Source organism: Falco rusticolus, chromosome 2 (genome assembly GCF_015220075.1).
Source record: "Falco rusticolus isolate bFalRus1 chromosome 2, bFalRus1.pri, whole genome shotgun sequence".
Classification (NCBI taxonomy): Eukaryota; Metazoa; Chordata; class Aves; order Falconiformes; family Falconidae; genus Falco; species Falco rusticolus.
In genome coordinates, this window is record NC_051188.1 from 33,072,951 (window position 1) to 33,090,349 (window position 17,399).

At 41.2% G+C, this 17,399-nt stretch overlaps 1 protein-coding gene across 4 annotated transcripts in view; it reads left to right on the forward strand.

Annotated features, from left to right (window-relative positions):
* The window catches only part of EPSTI1 (epithelial stromal interaction 1), a 48,130-nt gene that overhangs the window by 7,864 nt on the left and 22,867 nt on the right, over positions 1 to 17,399 (forward strand). For 3 of the 4 annotated variants that reach the window (XR_005102745.1, XM_037377962.1, XM_037377964.1), the window contains exons 2-6: positions 2,709 to 2,767; positions 4,760 to 4,843; positions 8,728 to 8,801; positions 9,425 to 9,508; positions 15,190 to 15,263. Coding sequence is in view for 2 of the 4 variants with exons in the window: in XM_037377962.1 (XP_037233859.1) it covers positions 2,709 to 2,767; positions 4,760 to 4,843; positions 8,728 to 8,801; positions 9,425 to 9,508; positions 15,190 to 15,263 (375 nt within the window). In the remaining 2 variants the exon portion in view is untranslated. The remainder of the gene's footprint in view (positions 1 to 2,708; positions 2,768 to 4,759; positions 4,844 to 8,727; positions 8,802 to 9,424; positions 9,509 to 15,189; positions 15,264 to 17,399) is intronic. The other variant, XR_005102746.1, reaches the window with a different exon arrangement.

Sequence of the window (17,399 nt, forward strand, 5' to 3'; positions counted from 1 at the left end):
ATAAGAGATACTAGGTGCAGATTTTAAATTTATCATTAGAACTAGTAGGGCAGGTGGGGTGTCTCAGGCTACAGTTCATCTGGCTCCTCTCCTGCTGTAGGCTCGAAAAGCAAGGACCGGTTCATACCCTGACTTTCACCAACCGCACATGGAGTTTCTGTGTGCTTGCTCATCCTTCCCCCTGACCCAGTACCCAAAGCTACACTTTTACATATCTGTCTTTCTAGAGACCAAGGTGAACACTATATAGTTAGATAAACTCACTAATGCTTTTTTTTTTTTTTCTTCCCCTGTTAACTTGGACTAAAGCAAAGCATGTAGTATAAGAACAAGGTAAAAGACAATCAAAAGTTGGTATCCTTTTCCTGCTTTCCCACCCCCACTGGAGACTTGACTTTTAACTTTGCCTTTATTTCAGTAACATGGAAACCAAACTGGCCTTTTAAGTAAGCATTCTTTTAACCACAATGACTCTTAAACTGCTCTCTGGAAAACAGAGCAGAGCTTTCCCTGGCGCCAAGTGTAGTGTCACTTCTACCCCTTTTGTAAACCGATTGATCTTTGCTATATTTTATGTGCCATCCTTCTGAGCTCCTGGGTAATGACCACAGTCAGATATCACAAGAGTGGCCTGACATGGCCTCCTGGACTCAGCTTTCCAGACAAAAAGCAGAAGCAGATAAAGGAAATGATTCATGGAAAAAGGGCTGGATTTGATACCGTGATTTCTCATACATGTGCAGACACACAGATGTCCCTGCTTTCTTTTTGATTCCTAATTTAAAAATCAACCAAACACACACTGTTTGAAGTCATAAAACTACATCTGATGATATAAAAACTCTTCTGCCCTCTAGTGCTGTGAAGCAGTGGGATGTCGGAGATGCACTGATGTTTTCTTGGGGGGGGGAAATACATAGCCTTGCAACTCTACTATTCCAGCCATTTTTTTTTCACTGACAAAGGGAGGGGAATATAAAAAGTGCTTAATTTTTGTGTATGAGAGAAATATGACCTTAATATCTGAAACAGCCAAGAAAAAATACTTTAAAATGTCTTGAAACCAATAAACTGTACAGCAGCTTGTCAAAGGCAGTTTGGGATAAATTATAAATGCTACTACTTGGTCAAATAAAAAAAACCCAAAACCCTGAAAAAACATAAATGATGGGGAATGTTACACCATAAGCAAGGTGGGTTGTCAAAACTTCTTTTAAGTAACTGTTGCAGTTGAGCCATCAATGTCAGAGGGGCATTGCTGCTGTCTTAGCTCCTGCCTTTGAGAGTCAGGGATTTGGTGGAGAAGTGAAGAACAGTCTCACGGGCACCAGGGTATGCTGGCAGGAAGGGAAGGGATCATATTAAATGGCACCATTAAAGCTCGCAGCTCTATCTTTACTAGTTTAATATCATAAATTAATCCATATCCTCCTAGAATAAGTCTTCAAAAAGAAAGAGGTAATTGGATATAAATACTTTCCTTCCCAAACCCTGAATTACAGTGATATGGTAGAAGGCAGCTTTTTGCACTTTGATCTCTTTGCATGATTTTCATTCCCCTTTTTAGCTTAGTCTCAGGCCTCATTCTCTCATTACTTTTCGACAGCCAAACTGTGCTTTCTCTACTTCCTAGCTTGTCCTCTAGCCACCCCCTGTGGCCCTTTCTTCTTTTAAGAGGCTGAGCCTTCGCCCCTCATTATTCTTTGTTGTCTGCTCTTTTCCTTGGGCCTTCCCCACTATGAAGTCAGATGAAATATTTGTGCCCATGCGTGCACATAAACCCCTGCCGAATGCTGCAGAGAGGTGGGAGCTTGCGTTTCTGGTAAACCTGCAGCCCCATGGCTCAGCAGAGCTGAGCGGGAGCAGTGTAAACTCCTACCTGCATAATACACCGTGTAGATAACCCCCTTTGTTTTCTGCAAGTGGAACTGATGTGTTTTCATCACTCTTTTGATCACCTCGAGTCTCTTACATACTCTGAACCCTGTCCTGCCTCTTTGCCGTCATGTGAGATTGATAGCCCCTTGAGACAGCAACCGAGTTTTGAATTAAGTCTAACAAAACAGGGCTTTTGTCCTGATTCAGTGAGTCGCATCTTAGGCATGACAACAACATAAATACGCCCAAGGAATTCCTGGCGCCTGACAAAGGCAAGGCTGACAAGGAAACTGAGGCTCGGGCTGAAAGCAAGTTGCCTAGGTCCATCACAAACAGCATGATTTTGCACACTTCTTGGACAACTTTTGAACAGGCTGCCTAAATCCACAAGGTGTGGTGCCCTCAAGGTATGGGGTGGGACTGCCAGCACCAGTGCTCTTCCCAGTAGGCAATGGTCTTCCTCTGCTTGAGCAAGCTGCAGAAGTAGTTGTCTGCCGTACAGAACATTTTGGTTCAAGGAAGTGATTTGATTTGAAATGCATGAGATTTGAGGTCAGCGGTCTAAAATGAGACTTGAATAAGAAAAGTGATGGCGTATGCTAAAATTTTCTGAAAATTTTACCTTTGGTATTTCTAGCCAGCTCCAAATACAACAGGTATTTCTAGAGCATTTGCCAAAAATTCCTGAAGAGCTGAATCAAAATAAATACTGGGTTTGATATGAAGCTATTTGCTACAACAGCAGAAAACTGACCTCACTGATGAAGGCACCCCATTCTAATCCTGGTTTTCTGCAGACAGGAAAAATAAGACTTTTTCTTTCCTTTTAGTGTCCGCCCTTATGTCTTGATAACTCCAAACGAAACCAGAAGAAACCAGCTGCAGCAAAGTAAGTTGAGTTGTTTAATATAGTAATACATTATTTCTACTTGAATAAGTTTAGGATTTTGTGCACTTTATTGCCCTAGCAACTTTTATCCTCATTTTTACAGTGCTTTTATATGTGTAGCTGTGACAGTCAAGTCAGTGCTATGAGCATTCTCCATCATCATGTAGGCTTTTCTTAAGATTAATTTCTCATCTGGCTAAACTTCATGCAGAATAAGTCTTGTTCAGGAAAAGGTGCTGGAGCTGTTCAAACTGGTTTCTACAAGACTCGGCTGGAATTAGCTCTATCCCACTTTTACAGGGTTGAATTCAGATTGGAGAATCCAGCTTTGAATGTTCTCCAGGTTAGGGGGGGAAAGAAAAAAAAAAGGCAAGTAAAAAATATTTTTTTAAAATACTCCCATGTGGAGACTAAAGCGACTAGAACCACTGTTGGCTGTTGAATCTCTATTTAAGGATTGTAGGTGGCTCTTTTAATGAAGCTGGTAAAGATAATTTTAGACAGAAAATACATGTGGATATAAGTTCACTTTTGCTTGGCTTTGAGTCTTGCTGGTGAAAGTAGCTAAACAGGGACACCCTGAACCTCTACCAGAAAGATTAAGCATATGTTAAAAAGCAAAGTTACAGCAAGAGTTGGCTGTGAAAGAAATCCCGTATGCAGGGGTGACCAAGCACCGCAGTCCTAGACTCCTGAGTGTTTATTTGTGCAAGATATGAAAGCTGAAGGAGTGTCAGTCAGCACTCATCATGTTTTGAGCCCTCAAGGAAACAGTGCAGTTAAATCCTTTCTTCTCAAACATCGTGAGTTTGGTTGAAATGCTTCACCAGCAGGATGGTGTGGGGCTGGGTTTCCTTTGGTTGCAAGAAAGAAAATGAACTGCTCCTGAACTAAACCGTAATATTCTAGAAGGAGGAATAAAAGCAGATCATCTTAAAGCTGACTCTGACACTAACAGCAAAGGTGCTGCTACTCTAATAAAGATCTGTTTTCACTTTGTGCCACCAGCGTGCAAGGTCTGAAGCGTGCTAAATATTTCTCCCTTGGATACTGGCAGAAACAGGGCCTCACTGAATCCAGTCTCTACCTAAGTGTTTGTTTTAAAGGTGAAATAACAAGCTGGTCTCTCTCTTAGGCCCCTTGCACAGGAACTGGCTTTGTCTTGTTAGAGGAGAGCTGCTGGTGGTGTCAGATAGCTGTAGCCTGCCTTTAGAAAATATGGATCATGTTGGTTTTAGTAAGAGTGAAATGAGCTCCTAGAGCAACTGAAGCACCACTGTAATACACAGCTCCTCTTTTCATAGGCTTTGTTGGCCTGGCTATTGAAAGAAATTGTTGGTTTTTTTTCCTCTGTCAGTCGACTCAAGAGAGCATTTTAATCAACCAGCCATCCTAGAGCATATGGCCAGTGCCCCTGGCTATGTTGACTAGACTTCCACCAGCTAAACTGGGAACTTGCCACCCATCTCACATGTGGACACCTATGTTGAAGTGTCCTAATTTGAAGCTGAATCATGCATTCCTCCTGTTTTTATTTAGGGAGCATGTGGTCGGGAGGGAAAATTACTTACTTTTCATTTCCCTGCTGGGGAGCGTTACACCACAAGCATTTCCCTCCATGCAGCAATAACATCTCAATTGTAACAACTTCTGCTTTACCTGCAGGAGTAAACACTGTGGCATTTACCTACAGGTTCCCAGGCATTAAAAAGCAGTCTATTAGCAGTCCCTTAGCTGTTCTTAGTTTTGCTTTTGGGGTTGAATCCTAGGGTTTGCTCACCATACAGTCTCGAGTTAGTTAGGCAAAACGTTTGCCTTGTTAGTTGATCGTTGCAGTGGCTGTGTAACATCCTGGGGGATGTCTGCATCCCTTGAGAACAAGTTTGTCTGTTACTGGATGGTCTTCAGGGTTACATACAATTAGCGATACTGTCTGCTTTTTAGTATTGCCTCTAACTTCCATATATTTGTTTCTTTTTTGTACCTGCTCAGTTGCTAAGAAAGAGCTAGATGACCTGGAGCGGTGGAAGGAAGAGCACAGGCCAGGGCCAATTAAGTTGGTTCCACAGAGACTGGGTAAGACATGTAAATCAGCTGTTACTAATTGCAAAATTTTATTTTCCAGGACGTGAGACATTTTTCACTTTTTCTCACATGCTACTTAAAGAGATTCAGCATCAATAAGGGCTAACATGAGCCTACTGTATGTGCTCTGTGCTTCTTGATGGTGATGGCACTGAAGAAACAAAACATTTTTGCTCAAGAAATCTGTTGAGATCAGTGTAGAAAATCTATACTAACATTTGGGCAGAACAGGTGGATTATCCCTCCTGCTGGTGACATTGTCTGTGGCTGCCTCTGAGGGGGTGCAGACTTGGCATTAGTGTGCAGATGGACAGCATGTGTTGGAGACCCTCCAGTTAACCATAAGAAAACTCCTCTGTGTTATGGGCCAGTACGGCTTTCCTGACGCTGCCACTTGAAGGGGCAAAAGTGATCCCTGCAGCTTCAGGCATGCAGGCTAAATGTGCATGAGGCTCTGTATAACAATTTTATAAAAATAACACGAGACAGGTAAATGAAAAACAGGATAAAAAGCTACAGGAACTGAAGTCATCCTGAACAAATGTGTTTGGTAAGATAACCAACTTATTTTCTAGACAGGTGCGAAAATCCGTAGGAGATCTCTTCAATTGTAACCACTATAAAACATTTAATTCAGTGCTATTTGGGTGTTAGTTAAAAAAAAAAAAAAGACAAAAAACTCCCAACCCGCCCTCAGAAAATAGGACTGCAGGTTGTGCTGAAGCATGAGGAAGATTATTAGAAGTGCTTTTTAAGTACCAGTCTTCTACCTATCTCATTTTAGTATCTTTCTTTAATGTCTTTGGCACAAAAGGTAGGAGAAAGCTGGTGAAACTTACTGACAAGACAAAACTTGAAAGCATCATCCATATAGAACATGATAAGGGTACTGTGCAGCAAAAATGGGATGACTTTGAATGACAAAATCCATTCTGACAAAGTGTATGAATATAGTGATGCCTTTATTAGTTTTGTAAATCTAAGGCTACTTTTCCTTCCCTTGGCTGTCATTGGAGAATTTGGGGTGCACAGTGCAGGCTATTGTCTGCCTTGACCCGGGAACTAATTTCTTTCTTTACTGTGCTACACAAGGTAAGTTTGAATTGGTGTCCTGTGTATACAAATAGATAGCAGGTGGGAGGTGGAGTAACTTAAACTGACTCCAACCCAGATTTGTTTTTGTGGTCAAGGTGATACCGGTCCCACATGTTTGTTTTGCCCTGCAGCTGGAGTTCCAGTTGTTTGCGGTGATGAACCTACCTTTGCAAGTTGGTGTAATGCCCTGAATTCCCACCATCATGAGCAGTTGTGTGGCCAGACATGCTCTTTGTGAGTTCATATGTACTAGCTGATTCTTGCCTGTGAGCAGTTCCTAGAAGATATGCTTCTTTCCCAAGAGGACCACAAAGTTTTTTGCTGAAGAAAGTGAAATCTGAAAACAGAAATTTGGTGTGTGGTGTCCATGCAGAACGTCTTCAGGTTGGCTACATGACTGGGGATGTGGTGGCAAACCGGCAGTGACTGAGTGTGGGGAGTCTTAACTTCTTCTGGTCCCATTGCATTTAAAAAAATTCTTGGGAAGGAAGCAAATTAAGAAAAAAAAAAAGGGGGAGGGGCAAGAAAAAGCTGAAAGAATTCAAGGAGGTTTTATGAGCTCTTCAGTCACTGTCTAGATGCCACTTAGAAAGACTTCTGGAGACTGAGACACATGCACTATGTTCAGTGCATCTGAAAAGAGGGAAGGTGCAAAGATTATTAGATTTTATCATTCCCACAGGAATAAATTTGGAACAGAAGAGAGCCCAAGGAAGGAGAAAAAAAATATAAGTGGCTTCTCTAATTTCACAAATAAGTTACTCATTAAGATAAAAAGGTATCCTATGTTATTTTCTCAGAGTGATTTTAAGAGACTACACATCGAATCTAAATCACCAGAGAATTCTTAAAGTTGAAGTTTCTTAACTCTCATGCTTTCCATAGGGAAATTAATATTGTGGATTTCAACTCTGTAATAGTTGACTGGCAAACTTACAGGTACCACAGAAGGATGAGAACAATGAAAGGTTCAAGTGCTGCCCTCCTCCACAGTACATGCAGCAAAGTACAGTGAAGACAAAAATGTTAAATGTTGCCAATAAAAGGCTAGAAAGAAAGAAAAATCAAGCATCCAGAAGGTTTCAAAATGTGTTTAGTAGCAATTTTATTTCCCAGACCTGGGAGGAGACACTCTACAACACCAGCTGTATGGTTATTGCTGCTGTACACTTGTTGCTTGTATACTGTATGGCTGATCTTTCTTGAGAGTAATGTTATGGAGTTATTTGTGTGCATATAAATGTTGCCATGTAGAGGGATGAAGCTGGGTTAATGAACGTTGATAATATACAGCTGTGAGCTGGCTTCAGGGGCGGTGGGTTGGCTGATGTGGATAAGGTGCAGCTGTGGCTGGTTCCTGCTAAGTAGTTAAATAGCTCTAAGGGTATGGAAGAGGAGCTCTGGATGAAGAGAGACCTGGAGGAAGCAGAGGGAGGAGAGAGAGTGTGCCCTGAGTGTAGGAGAGGAGAGAATTCCCTGGATGGAGGAGAGACAAGAAGGATGTAGCAGAGGCAAGAAGCAGGGTGGACTGACCTGAAGAGTATGAAGAAAGAGCATGAACAGTAGATGAACTGTTGAAACCTTGTGGGGGATTGGTGGTGTGCTAACTACTTATTGAAGTTAACCTGGTATAGGATGGTAAAAGCCTTGTTGCAGCTGGCTAGTTTTGATAGTGCTGCAACATTGCCACACTTGGAGAACTGATCTTCCATTCCCTGAACCTCACAAAAGCACCTAAAAATTAGTTAACTTCCATTAGTAAGCAGAGAAAGCCGCTTTTGGTGAAGAGCGATCCCTCCTGGAAGACCTAGTATAGTTGTCTTATGTTTCAGACACCTCGGGTAGCACAGGTTGGTCCAGCTGCCACTGTAGAGCTAACAGCCACATAGTGGAGAACCTCTCAGAAAACCATAGGTGAAAATGCAGATCTCATCATCAGAATGTCGTGGTGGGCTTTTTGCAGCAACTGAGGGAATGAATTATTGGCTTTCCCAAAGCAAGAAAATACTTTGGAAAACAGTAGAGAAGAATAATAGAATCAAGCCCATTCCCTTCATCCCTTAAGACTTTTATTGCCACTTTCTCTGTGTGGCTGGTTTTTTTGTTTGTGGGTTGGTTGTTTGGTTTTAATTGAAGAATGAACATTATGTCCAGAGCTTTGGATGCTCTCAAAAGAGAGCCTGTGCTTTTGGAAAGGGCACCTTCTGCTACCTGGATGTGAATGTGAGGTCTGTGGGAAAAGGCTTTGATGCCTATTTCAGAAAGGGAATTCTTGCTTGAGCCTTAAGACATGACTTTAAAAGATACTAAAGATAGCATCCTATTAGAGTTGGCAGACTCCAAGCTCCTAAATTTGATTAAAGTGAAACTTTTTGGCAATAAAATTTCTGACTTTGTATGCGTGTTGGTGACAAACTGAACAAAGGTGGGAAGAGCTGGATCTGAAAAAGGAGACTCACCTGCAAAGCACGACTGGTTTTCTGAAAATGGAATGGTGTCTCAGTAAACTGATCATATACTGTAGGGCATATTTGCTGGTAGAGTGATGATGATACAGTGGATGCTCTGTACATAACAAGCTAGTGCTTTTGATGGATGGATGAAATGATTCAAAAGGTCTCCTATCTGTTCTCTTTAATGTCAGACAGCTACTGTAATTATGAAAAATTTCCTGTATATGCATACATCCAATCTGTTACATTGCTTTGTTCTGAAATGACTCGCATTTGAACTTAAAATGCTCATGCAAAATGCAATTTCTATGTTGGTTTTTTTTCAAGGTGGAAAAGAATCAGAGGCTCAAACAAGGCAAAAACAGCAAATGATGCTCATGCAATCTAAATACCAGCAAAAGGTCAGGAGAAATAAATTTGTTTATTTTAAGAATTTAAAAAAAGCTTTTCATGAAGTGTTTCATATGACTATAAAATGAACTCACAGCTGCTTGACAAAAGAAAGTCATGAAACCTGAAGGAAGCAGCAGAAAACTAGAAACAAATGTATTGCACCAAAGAAAATGAGAAATCTAGCTATAAATATGTAGCAACCCATATCACAGATCATATCTAAAATGATAACAGTACAGTTGTAAAGCCACTTACATGCCTCGCTGTATCTTCCAGCATGCTGCCTACAGTTCGACTAATTGATCAATGTACTACCCCATCCAGTGCTTATATAGAAATGTTGTTCGTGTTATAAAAGGTATAAATGCTTGTAAGTTATGAATCCGCTCTGTGATTGCTTGCATGGATGCCCATTTATCAGTCCCAGATTTCTCAGTCTCCTTAAAGCCAGTATTGGAGTAGCTGGTGCACAGCCTGCTTTATTCAGTGTCTCATTTTAAGAAAAAATTCTGGAAACTTTCCTCAAACACACTTCAGATTTGAAAGATGGGCAGTACAGGAGTTAAGTTGCCTTGTGTGTTCTTTGTATGCATACATATATAAAATAATTTTTTATGTTTATATCATACAGCACAAGAGAGAAGAGTATGTAAAAGCAAAAAAGGCAGCTGAAGAAGCTGAAATCCTCAAAAAGAAAGCAATTCAGAGAGAAAAGGTAAGTACGGTTACTGCAGAGTTGGAGCCACATAAAAAAAAATTATTGTCTTGATGCTTGATTTTGCTGAACTATGTGGAACAGGCTAGTTATATCAAACAGTAGCCCTGGATTGGATCAGGGAGTTAGGAAATCCATCCCTCCTCCTGTTGGTAGCTGGCTGAAGGATGCCTGACCTGGTGTTCTTTGGGGCTTGAGCATTCCTTTGGCTCTTCAGCAACTCCAGCCTTTCAGTTGCATACATCCTGAAGAGTTAGCAGAAAGGGAGAATGCTGGGGTCATGATTAGTGTTACAAATACAGGCTATATAGTTCACTTCGGCATGAGCTTTTTCTGTAAGATGGGACTGTGGCAGATGGCACAAAGACTTTATAGAAATCCATAATTGCTTGCTGTATACATGGGAAGAATACAAGAAAATCCAGCCTGTCATGGTTGAAATGGCATCCAAATTATGAACAGGTCAGTGTAGTCTTATCTGCCTTGTGCTGAGTGCACCCTGAAATTCAGATGTCCCTCCAGTCCCTCTGGGGCTTGCACACCCAGGTATATTGCTAGCACGAAAAATCACTTTTCCTTCTAATATTCACCATATATTGATGCCAATGATAGCTCACTTTGAAATCATTGGGTTTATTTTGTGTGCATTTGTTTTTTCTAGTTATTCTCACAAAATATCTTCTTGTCCTGGGTGCTGCATAAACCTTTGTTAAAGTTCATTCATGTCTCCTTGGTGGTAACCAAGTAGCACTTGCCTAAGAATGTGATGTGGAATTTAAAGGAGAAATGAAAAGAGGGGGAGAATGATACCGATGTGTACAGTAATAGTGAGAGAAAGGGAGATTTCAAGTTTGCAGTTTTTTTCTCCACAACAGTAAAAATTATCTTCTGCACGGAAGCTGAATGCTGAGAGTTAATTAAAAAAGCATCACTACTTGATGGTGTACAAGGGCATGCATGAACAAAAATAGCCTTAATTGCCTCTAGGTAAGGGTTAGTCTGCTCCCAGTCTTTCAGTGGTTAGCATTACTCTTTCAGGGTAAGTCCATACACAATAGCTCACAGCGGCAATAAATACTATCATGTGGAAATGTCATTAACAGTTACCAGATCATGGATAGCTCCAGAAGTAGTGATGATAGCAATGGTAAAAAGAGGATTAATTATATTTTATTTGCCTATTAAATATATGTTGTTTGCCCGTGGGCATTGGACAGGAAAAATGTTGCTATCATTTATAGTTACACCTAGAAAATATATTGATGTATCAGTTTTGTTTTCATGCTCTTTACTTTCCTTACTTTCACTCCCGCAGATTATAAAATCTTTATAGGTGTTGTACATAGTAAAACTGTAACTATCAGTTTCTTCTAAAGGAGAATGCAACATTGTGGCAAACATCTTTTCCAAACAGACTGTTTAATTTGAATAAATAAACATAGACCCACAAAGCAAATAAACAAAACAGAGGAGCATGAAAGAGAACTCTTAATTTGAATTTGTTTATTTGGATTCTCTTCCACAATAGTGATTGAGCTGATGAAGATTTCTGCTTGGAAGATGTTTATATGTTAAAAATTCAACTCTGTGTTTAAGAAAAGCATGCTGGAAAGCTACTACAAGGTGTCAATTTGGCTATGTCACCCTGCCCGCAGATGAAAGGTTTCTGAGATCTGAGAATGACAGGAAAGGGATCCTAAAGAACTGGTACTGTATGACCAACCTTGGGCCCTGCCTGATTACTGCAGGAGAGGAACTTTTTTAAAAAAGTGATTTGTAGACAACTGCACCTGCAGGGCATCAGCTGAGAGCATGTCTTTCAGCAGATTCACAAACCTTCTGTTCTTGCACACTAGTCCTTCTTTTGCTCAAGGTTATTATTCATTCAATAAAAACCAAATTGTGTGACAGGCTGAAAGGAAATAATGGCTAGCCAGCTTTATCAGCAGGGGCCCTGAAACTTCTGCAGCTGGAGAGCTGCTTTGCCAACAAACATGAATGGTGAAGCCCTGCAGACTAATGCACAGTGACTAGGTCAGGTGCTGGTACTCAGCTCAGTTCTTTCTTGATTGTAAGGTTGGTGTACTGTAAGCCAGTGGTGCTTATGAGCATAGGATCTGTTTATGTTGGTGCTTTAATGCTGGTTTTGCAGAGAAAAGCAGTATCCACTCTCCTGTTACCTTTGTGACCAAGAGAAAACTGGGTGTCTGCCAAGGCAGTACCCAAATGTGGAAGATCTGCTTTACCATTTGTATGAGTCCACCTGACTGTCTCTGTCATTCTTTAATTAACCATGAGGTTAGGTGCTGGAATACCTTGTGCTTGGCATCTACCTTGTCTCTCTTCAGCTCCCAGAAAGAGGAAAGATGGACCCCTCCCCCTCATTCTGTGTTCCACAGGACCAGTTTGTGTGAACTGGTATGCAAGTCTCCATGGTACCAGTGAATGAGAGTTGGGATCCTGTGTGCTTTGTGTGAGACAGCTTGTTCTGGGACTGCTTTGCTTTGTTCATGGGATAACCCTGGGCTGCATGAGTTTGGCTGTTCTCCTAAGCTAGTGATCTCTGAGTGGTCACTGAAATAATTTTGGAGAGACTTGGTAACATTAGCAAGGAAGTCCCTATTTCTGCATTTGTCCCTAGTGCTGAGATGCACGTCTCATCTGCAGAAGGTGTGGGAGTAGCACCATTATTATTTGCTCATTAGTAGCAGGCATCTGCGGTTCGGTGTCCTTTCTGCAGCCCTTCACATGAAAGATTTTGACCAGACCAAACCATAACTTCCTGTGTGTCTTTGGGGTGGAAGGACCATCAAAGTTCCCAAGAAAAAAAGAAGTGGCTGATATTTGGCTTTTTTTTTTTTTAAGCTTTCTGCATTTGTGCTGTACACAAAATAGCATAACTTCAGTGTACTGGATATTTATGTTTCCTGTCATTCAGTCTCTGTTCCTATTGCCCTGCCTTTAGCCTTTCCTTGTATATTCTAAATCTTGACTAAACATTAAAAGATTTGAAAGATTTGAAGTGAAAAGGCTTAGTGTAATTCTATTGCATGCAACTTTCTTTTGCATTATGTGGTAACAGTCCTGCCATCTTTAGAAACTCTCCTATTTACAATAAGCTGTAATTTTGTTTTATTCTTTATCAGATCATGTGCTCTTTAATTTGACTGTGTTAATCAGCATGAATGGCCTTTTTTGGGAATTTGTTAAAACCAGGCACTTCACAGACCTTCTGCTAATGCTTTTCAACATGTTTACCTTCAGTATCACAGCTGTTCCACTCTTGGCTTTGTTTATGAAGACCATGCCAAATGTGGAGTGCTTTGGCAATGTCTATTGATAGATTGTCATTACTTAGAGAATGTCCCAGTCCCGTTGCCTGTCATTTGTATGTGTCCTAAGCAGGAGTCCCAGGGTAAACCTCCAGAGCAGAAAATAGTCACACCAGCCACAAGTAAGTATTTCAATATGCTGGTATACTTTTCAGGCACTGTTCTGGTGGTAGAACAGCTGTAGGATTTTTTTCTTCTTTTTTATCTGCTGGGAGATGGGGGTGATATTGAAGGACTGTATTTATAAAAGTTAGTATCAGTGTGGTGTTCTAGCTAGGAGCTAGACCACAGCAAATCCCGTGATCTTTGAATTTGAACTTTTGGGAGCCTTGCAGTATGATGGTGGATCCCATGTCAAATGCTTTTTGAGAGGTAAAGGCATCAGCGTGTAGTGCTGAGCAGTGGAGGTGAAAAGCCTGGGAGCTATTACTGGTGTCTTGAGGGTATCAGCGTCACCTTTGACAAAAATAGATGCCATCAGATTTCCTTTCTTCCTCTTTCCTTTCTTTCCCTGTAAATTGTTACGTTGCACAGGTGAGTGGGAGTCTTCTCCCTGAAAAATCATCTGTCTCTGGGTGGAGGTGTTAGAAGCAAACAAGATATCCCTTGAACACTATCAAAATTTACCTGTACTGTGGGGTGATATTCCTTACTTTAGTTTGATTATTTTTTTTTAATTGCATCAGTACTTCATACATTCTACCACTGTCTCAGCATGTCAGATGACTGAGCAATGGGACATCTTATTCAGAGATTTGTCTTCCTCCTTTTGTTTATTTTTCCATTGCCTTTCTCCAAATAACTTCTAAGTAATTTGCCTTCCAACAGTTTATAGCATTATACTACACAGTGGCTCTTTTCCTATCTGCAGACATCTGACAGGATTTTTTTTTTCTCTTAATTCAATACATGCTGTGGACGAATTTGCACTTGTTTTGCAAATTTCTTCCAGGCAGTCATTCTTTATCCAATTAAAAAATACCCACCCTGAAATCACTGAAGGCAAAGTAATTGAGTAACTGCCAGCAGAATTGTAATTCTTCTGAAACGTTATTGACTGCAGCGCAGGAAGAAAATTATTGGGGTGGGGGTTACAACCCTGTTCTTAACACTGCTTTCCCTCTTACACCCCCGCCTCCCACCTATTCTACCTGACCTTGCACAATACCTCCACCCAGGTGCAGTGTCCTATCCCTCACCTGGGCTCTGACCAAACGGGCCATTCCCACCCACAGCTCCCTTCTCACCTCTGCAAGGTATTGTCTGGAATTTCCCAGGCACTTCGTTTCGAGCAATGTCTAGTTGCTGGGTTACCAAATATTACTTTTTTTCATTTTGAGGGTGGGCGATGAGCAGAGTGACAGTCTGAAGTTGCAGTTTGCTCAACATGCTAGTCGTCGTGAACCTCGGGTGGGAGCTGCTGTTGGAGCATCCCCCCACCAACTGCAGTGTGGGAGCTTGTGCTTAAAATATAGCAGGGCTGAAATCCCAGTTTGGCACTTCTGTGCTTTTAATACACTGAACTGCCTTTTGACTGCTCTTCACACTGAACCTGCCTACAGCCTGTGTGTCAAAAAAACCCATTTGGCTAGTCTTTGACTGGAATTTAGCTTGAGGTACATATTGCTGTTGCTTCTCTAGTTTCTGATTTAGTTTCATGTTTTATTCTACTTGAATTTTGGGGGTGGGGCAGTATAGGTGATCCTTCTACTGGAAACTATGTGCATTTTTATGTTAAAAGGCTTCATCACTTGTGTGGTATCCAGATTTCCAGAGGAGTTTTGTGTGTCGAGGGTTTGGTTGACTTGCACTGGGCTTGGTAACTGAGGTAGAATAGCATTGATTAAGCACAAATGTTTCCCACTTCCATCCATCTCAAGACGTGTTCAGCTGGCCAGTACCTAATGCTCCTGAAGGCCACAGATCTACGTGCAGAGCTACAGGTACTCCTGTCACTGTGCTTTCAATGCTACAGGACTATCCCCTGCTTCGGTGCGGTGATTCACGCCCTCTGCCTTCCTGCTAGGACCAGTGTTGCAGTAGTTGTACCAAGAGCTGGTCCCAGCAGTGCCATGACATGGGAGCTGTGAAGGCTCGTGAGACCCTGTGTGAGGATAGACCGGTCTGCCAGCAGCACAGTGGCATTTTCTATTTCAGATATCTCTTGACTGGGAGCTATTTGGTCATGGCTAAAGACTTTCAAATTTGAGATTGGGTCACTTCTGTACTCACCTGCTGCTATAGTTGTTTGAAAAACCAGATTACTGAAATACCTGAATTGAAGTAATCAATGTTTGTTTCTTGCATACTGCAAATCTCAAGTATGTTTTCTTGTTTTGAATGCTGTAGGCAGAGAGACTTGAAGTTAAAAAAAGGCAACAAGAAATACAAAGAGGAGAGATGTTCCTTGAAGATCAATATTAGTAAGTAAAAATTGAAACTTATTACCTAAAATTCCTCATCTGCTTGTCCTTCTGCTTTGGGATTTTGTTGGGTTTTGGTTTTTGTTTTGCTTTGTTGTTTTTTTTTTTGGTTTTTTTTTTTAATTTGTTTGCTTTTGTCTGGTTTGGGGCTCAGAAAAGCTTTGGCTTCTGTTGCTGTTCTTTCACTTTTTGACATGAAACTTTTGACTTCAGGGCAAGAGGCAATGGGCACAAACTGAAACATGGGAGATTCCTCCTGAACATCAGGAAACACTTCTTTTTCTTTTTAATCTAAGGGTGACTGAGCATGGGCACAGGTCACCCAGGGAGGCTGTGAGGTCTCCATCCTTGGAGATATTAAAAAGCTATGGGTAACTAGCTCTAGGTGGCCCTGCCTGAGCAGGGGGTTGGACAAGATGACCTCCAGAGGTCCCTTCCAACATCAACCACTCTGTGATACTGTGAAATATTTGAACCCTCCTCCATGCCTTATTCTGTGAGAAACTGGGTTCAGTAGATTTCTCTTAGCTTCTGAAAACATAAATTTTAAAATGAAAACTGTGAATCATAGAATGACTTTGTGCTTTCTTTCTGTAACTAAATCAATATGTGATCGTTCAATCCAAGACTACTTATTGAAACAGAATCTAAATTACATCTCCACCCATTTATTTTAGTGACTAGTAAAGAAACTAACCCACACAGAAATAATGAGGGCTTCCTATATTTAGCACAGTCCTACAGCTTAAATGTAGAGATCTGCTGTGAAGACCTGTTTCCCAAGAATCCCTCCTTAATGTCAGATTTAGATATGGCTTAACTCCCGACATAATTAATTCCATTGGCAGTGAAGTTCCTGCCTTGCCAGTTCACTCTACCCCATTTATTTATTTTTAACTGATACAAACCAATTCTATCACATAATTAACACACAATGCTGTTTAGTCACCTTTACCTTTTTTTATCTTTGGCTCCTGAAATTACTCACCTGTGTTCTTAGCATGATTGATTGCTCCTTCCTCCTCTGTGACCTTTAAAGAGGCCACTTTTGTCCCATGCTAGTAGCTCCAGTTCCTTCATCATTTGCCCAGTCTCTGTTCTCTAATGTATAGACATTTTAGTGCTTTCTCACTGATCTCAGACGTGTCTTTTTCCTTTCAGTTCTTCCCATTTAGCTTTAGATACACCTCTTGCTTTAAATACATTGCCAATGTTTGTCTCTAGATACTGGTATTTTCCCTGCTGTTTGTCCTCTGTTGGTCCCGGTGTGGATTTCTCACACGCACACCCTGATTCCTCAGGATTTCTGAAGACCCTGCGCAACTTTAGATCTCTGCTTGTTTCTGACAGACTAGACACCTTCAAGCTCTTCAAGCCTAACTAAACAAGAACCTTTTCAGTGCAGGGTCCTCAGTTATGGGACTTTTTTTTTTTTTTCCCAAGGGCATTGACAGGGTTCTTATCTTCCTATTTAATCTGGGGTTTTTTGTTTTAAGGCTTATTCAGTTATGAACAGAGACATATTGCTTCCTTTCTCTCACCTTCCCTGTCTGTACCTTTTTTTTTTTTTTTTTTTTTTGGCTTAGGGTGAAATGAATTCTGCTAATCAGCACTTTTTCCATTAAAAGTAAGCTTGGTTCTGTCAAAAGCAGGCCCAAACCCTCTGAAACACCTTCATGTGGGCAAGTAATTTGGTTCCCATGGGGTGCAGGAGCTGAGGCTGAGAAGGAGACTGGCTTGCAGCCATTCTGTCCACTGATCTAGGAAAGCCTGGTGAGCATTCAGCAAGTGTCGTCTTAGGTAACCAAACTGACTGATGCAGCTGAGGGTAAAGATGAACTGTCGAGCTCCATTGCTCAAGATCATGTTCAACTATCAGAAGATTATTTGTATGTACTGTGTATTGAACATACCACCAGGAGGGCCCTGTAGATACTGCGCTTGGAGGAAATGACCAGAAAACTACCTACATTGAATTTTGGTTAAGCAAAAACATCCTGTGCTGTACAGAGTAGCACTAGTGCCTTCCCTGGTCCAAAGGAATCCCTTGGTGGGCAGAGGAAGACGAGTCTTTACCACTGGATGTTGTTGAGGTTGCATTGCTAAGATACATTGACACTATGGAGCACAACATCC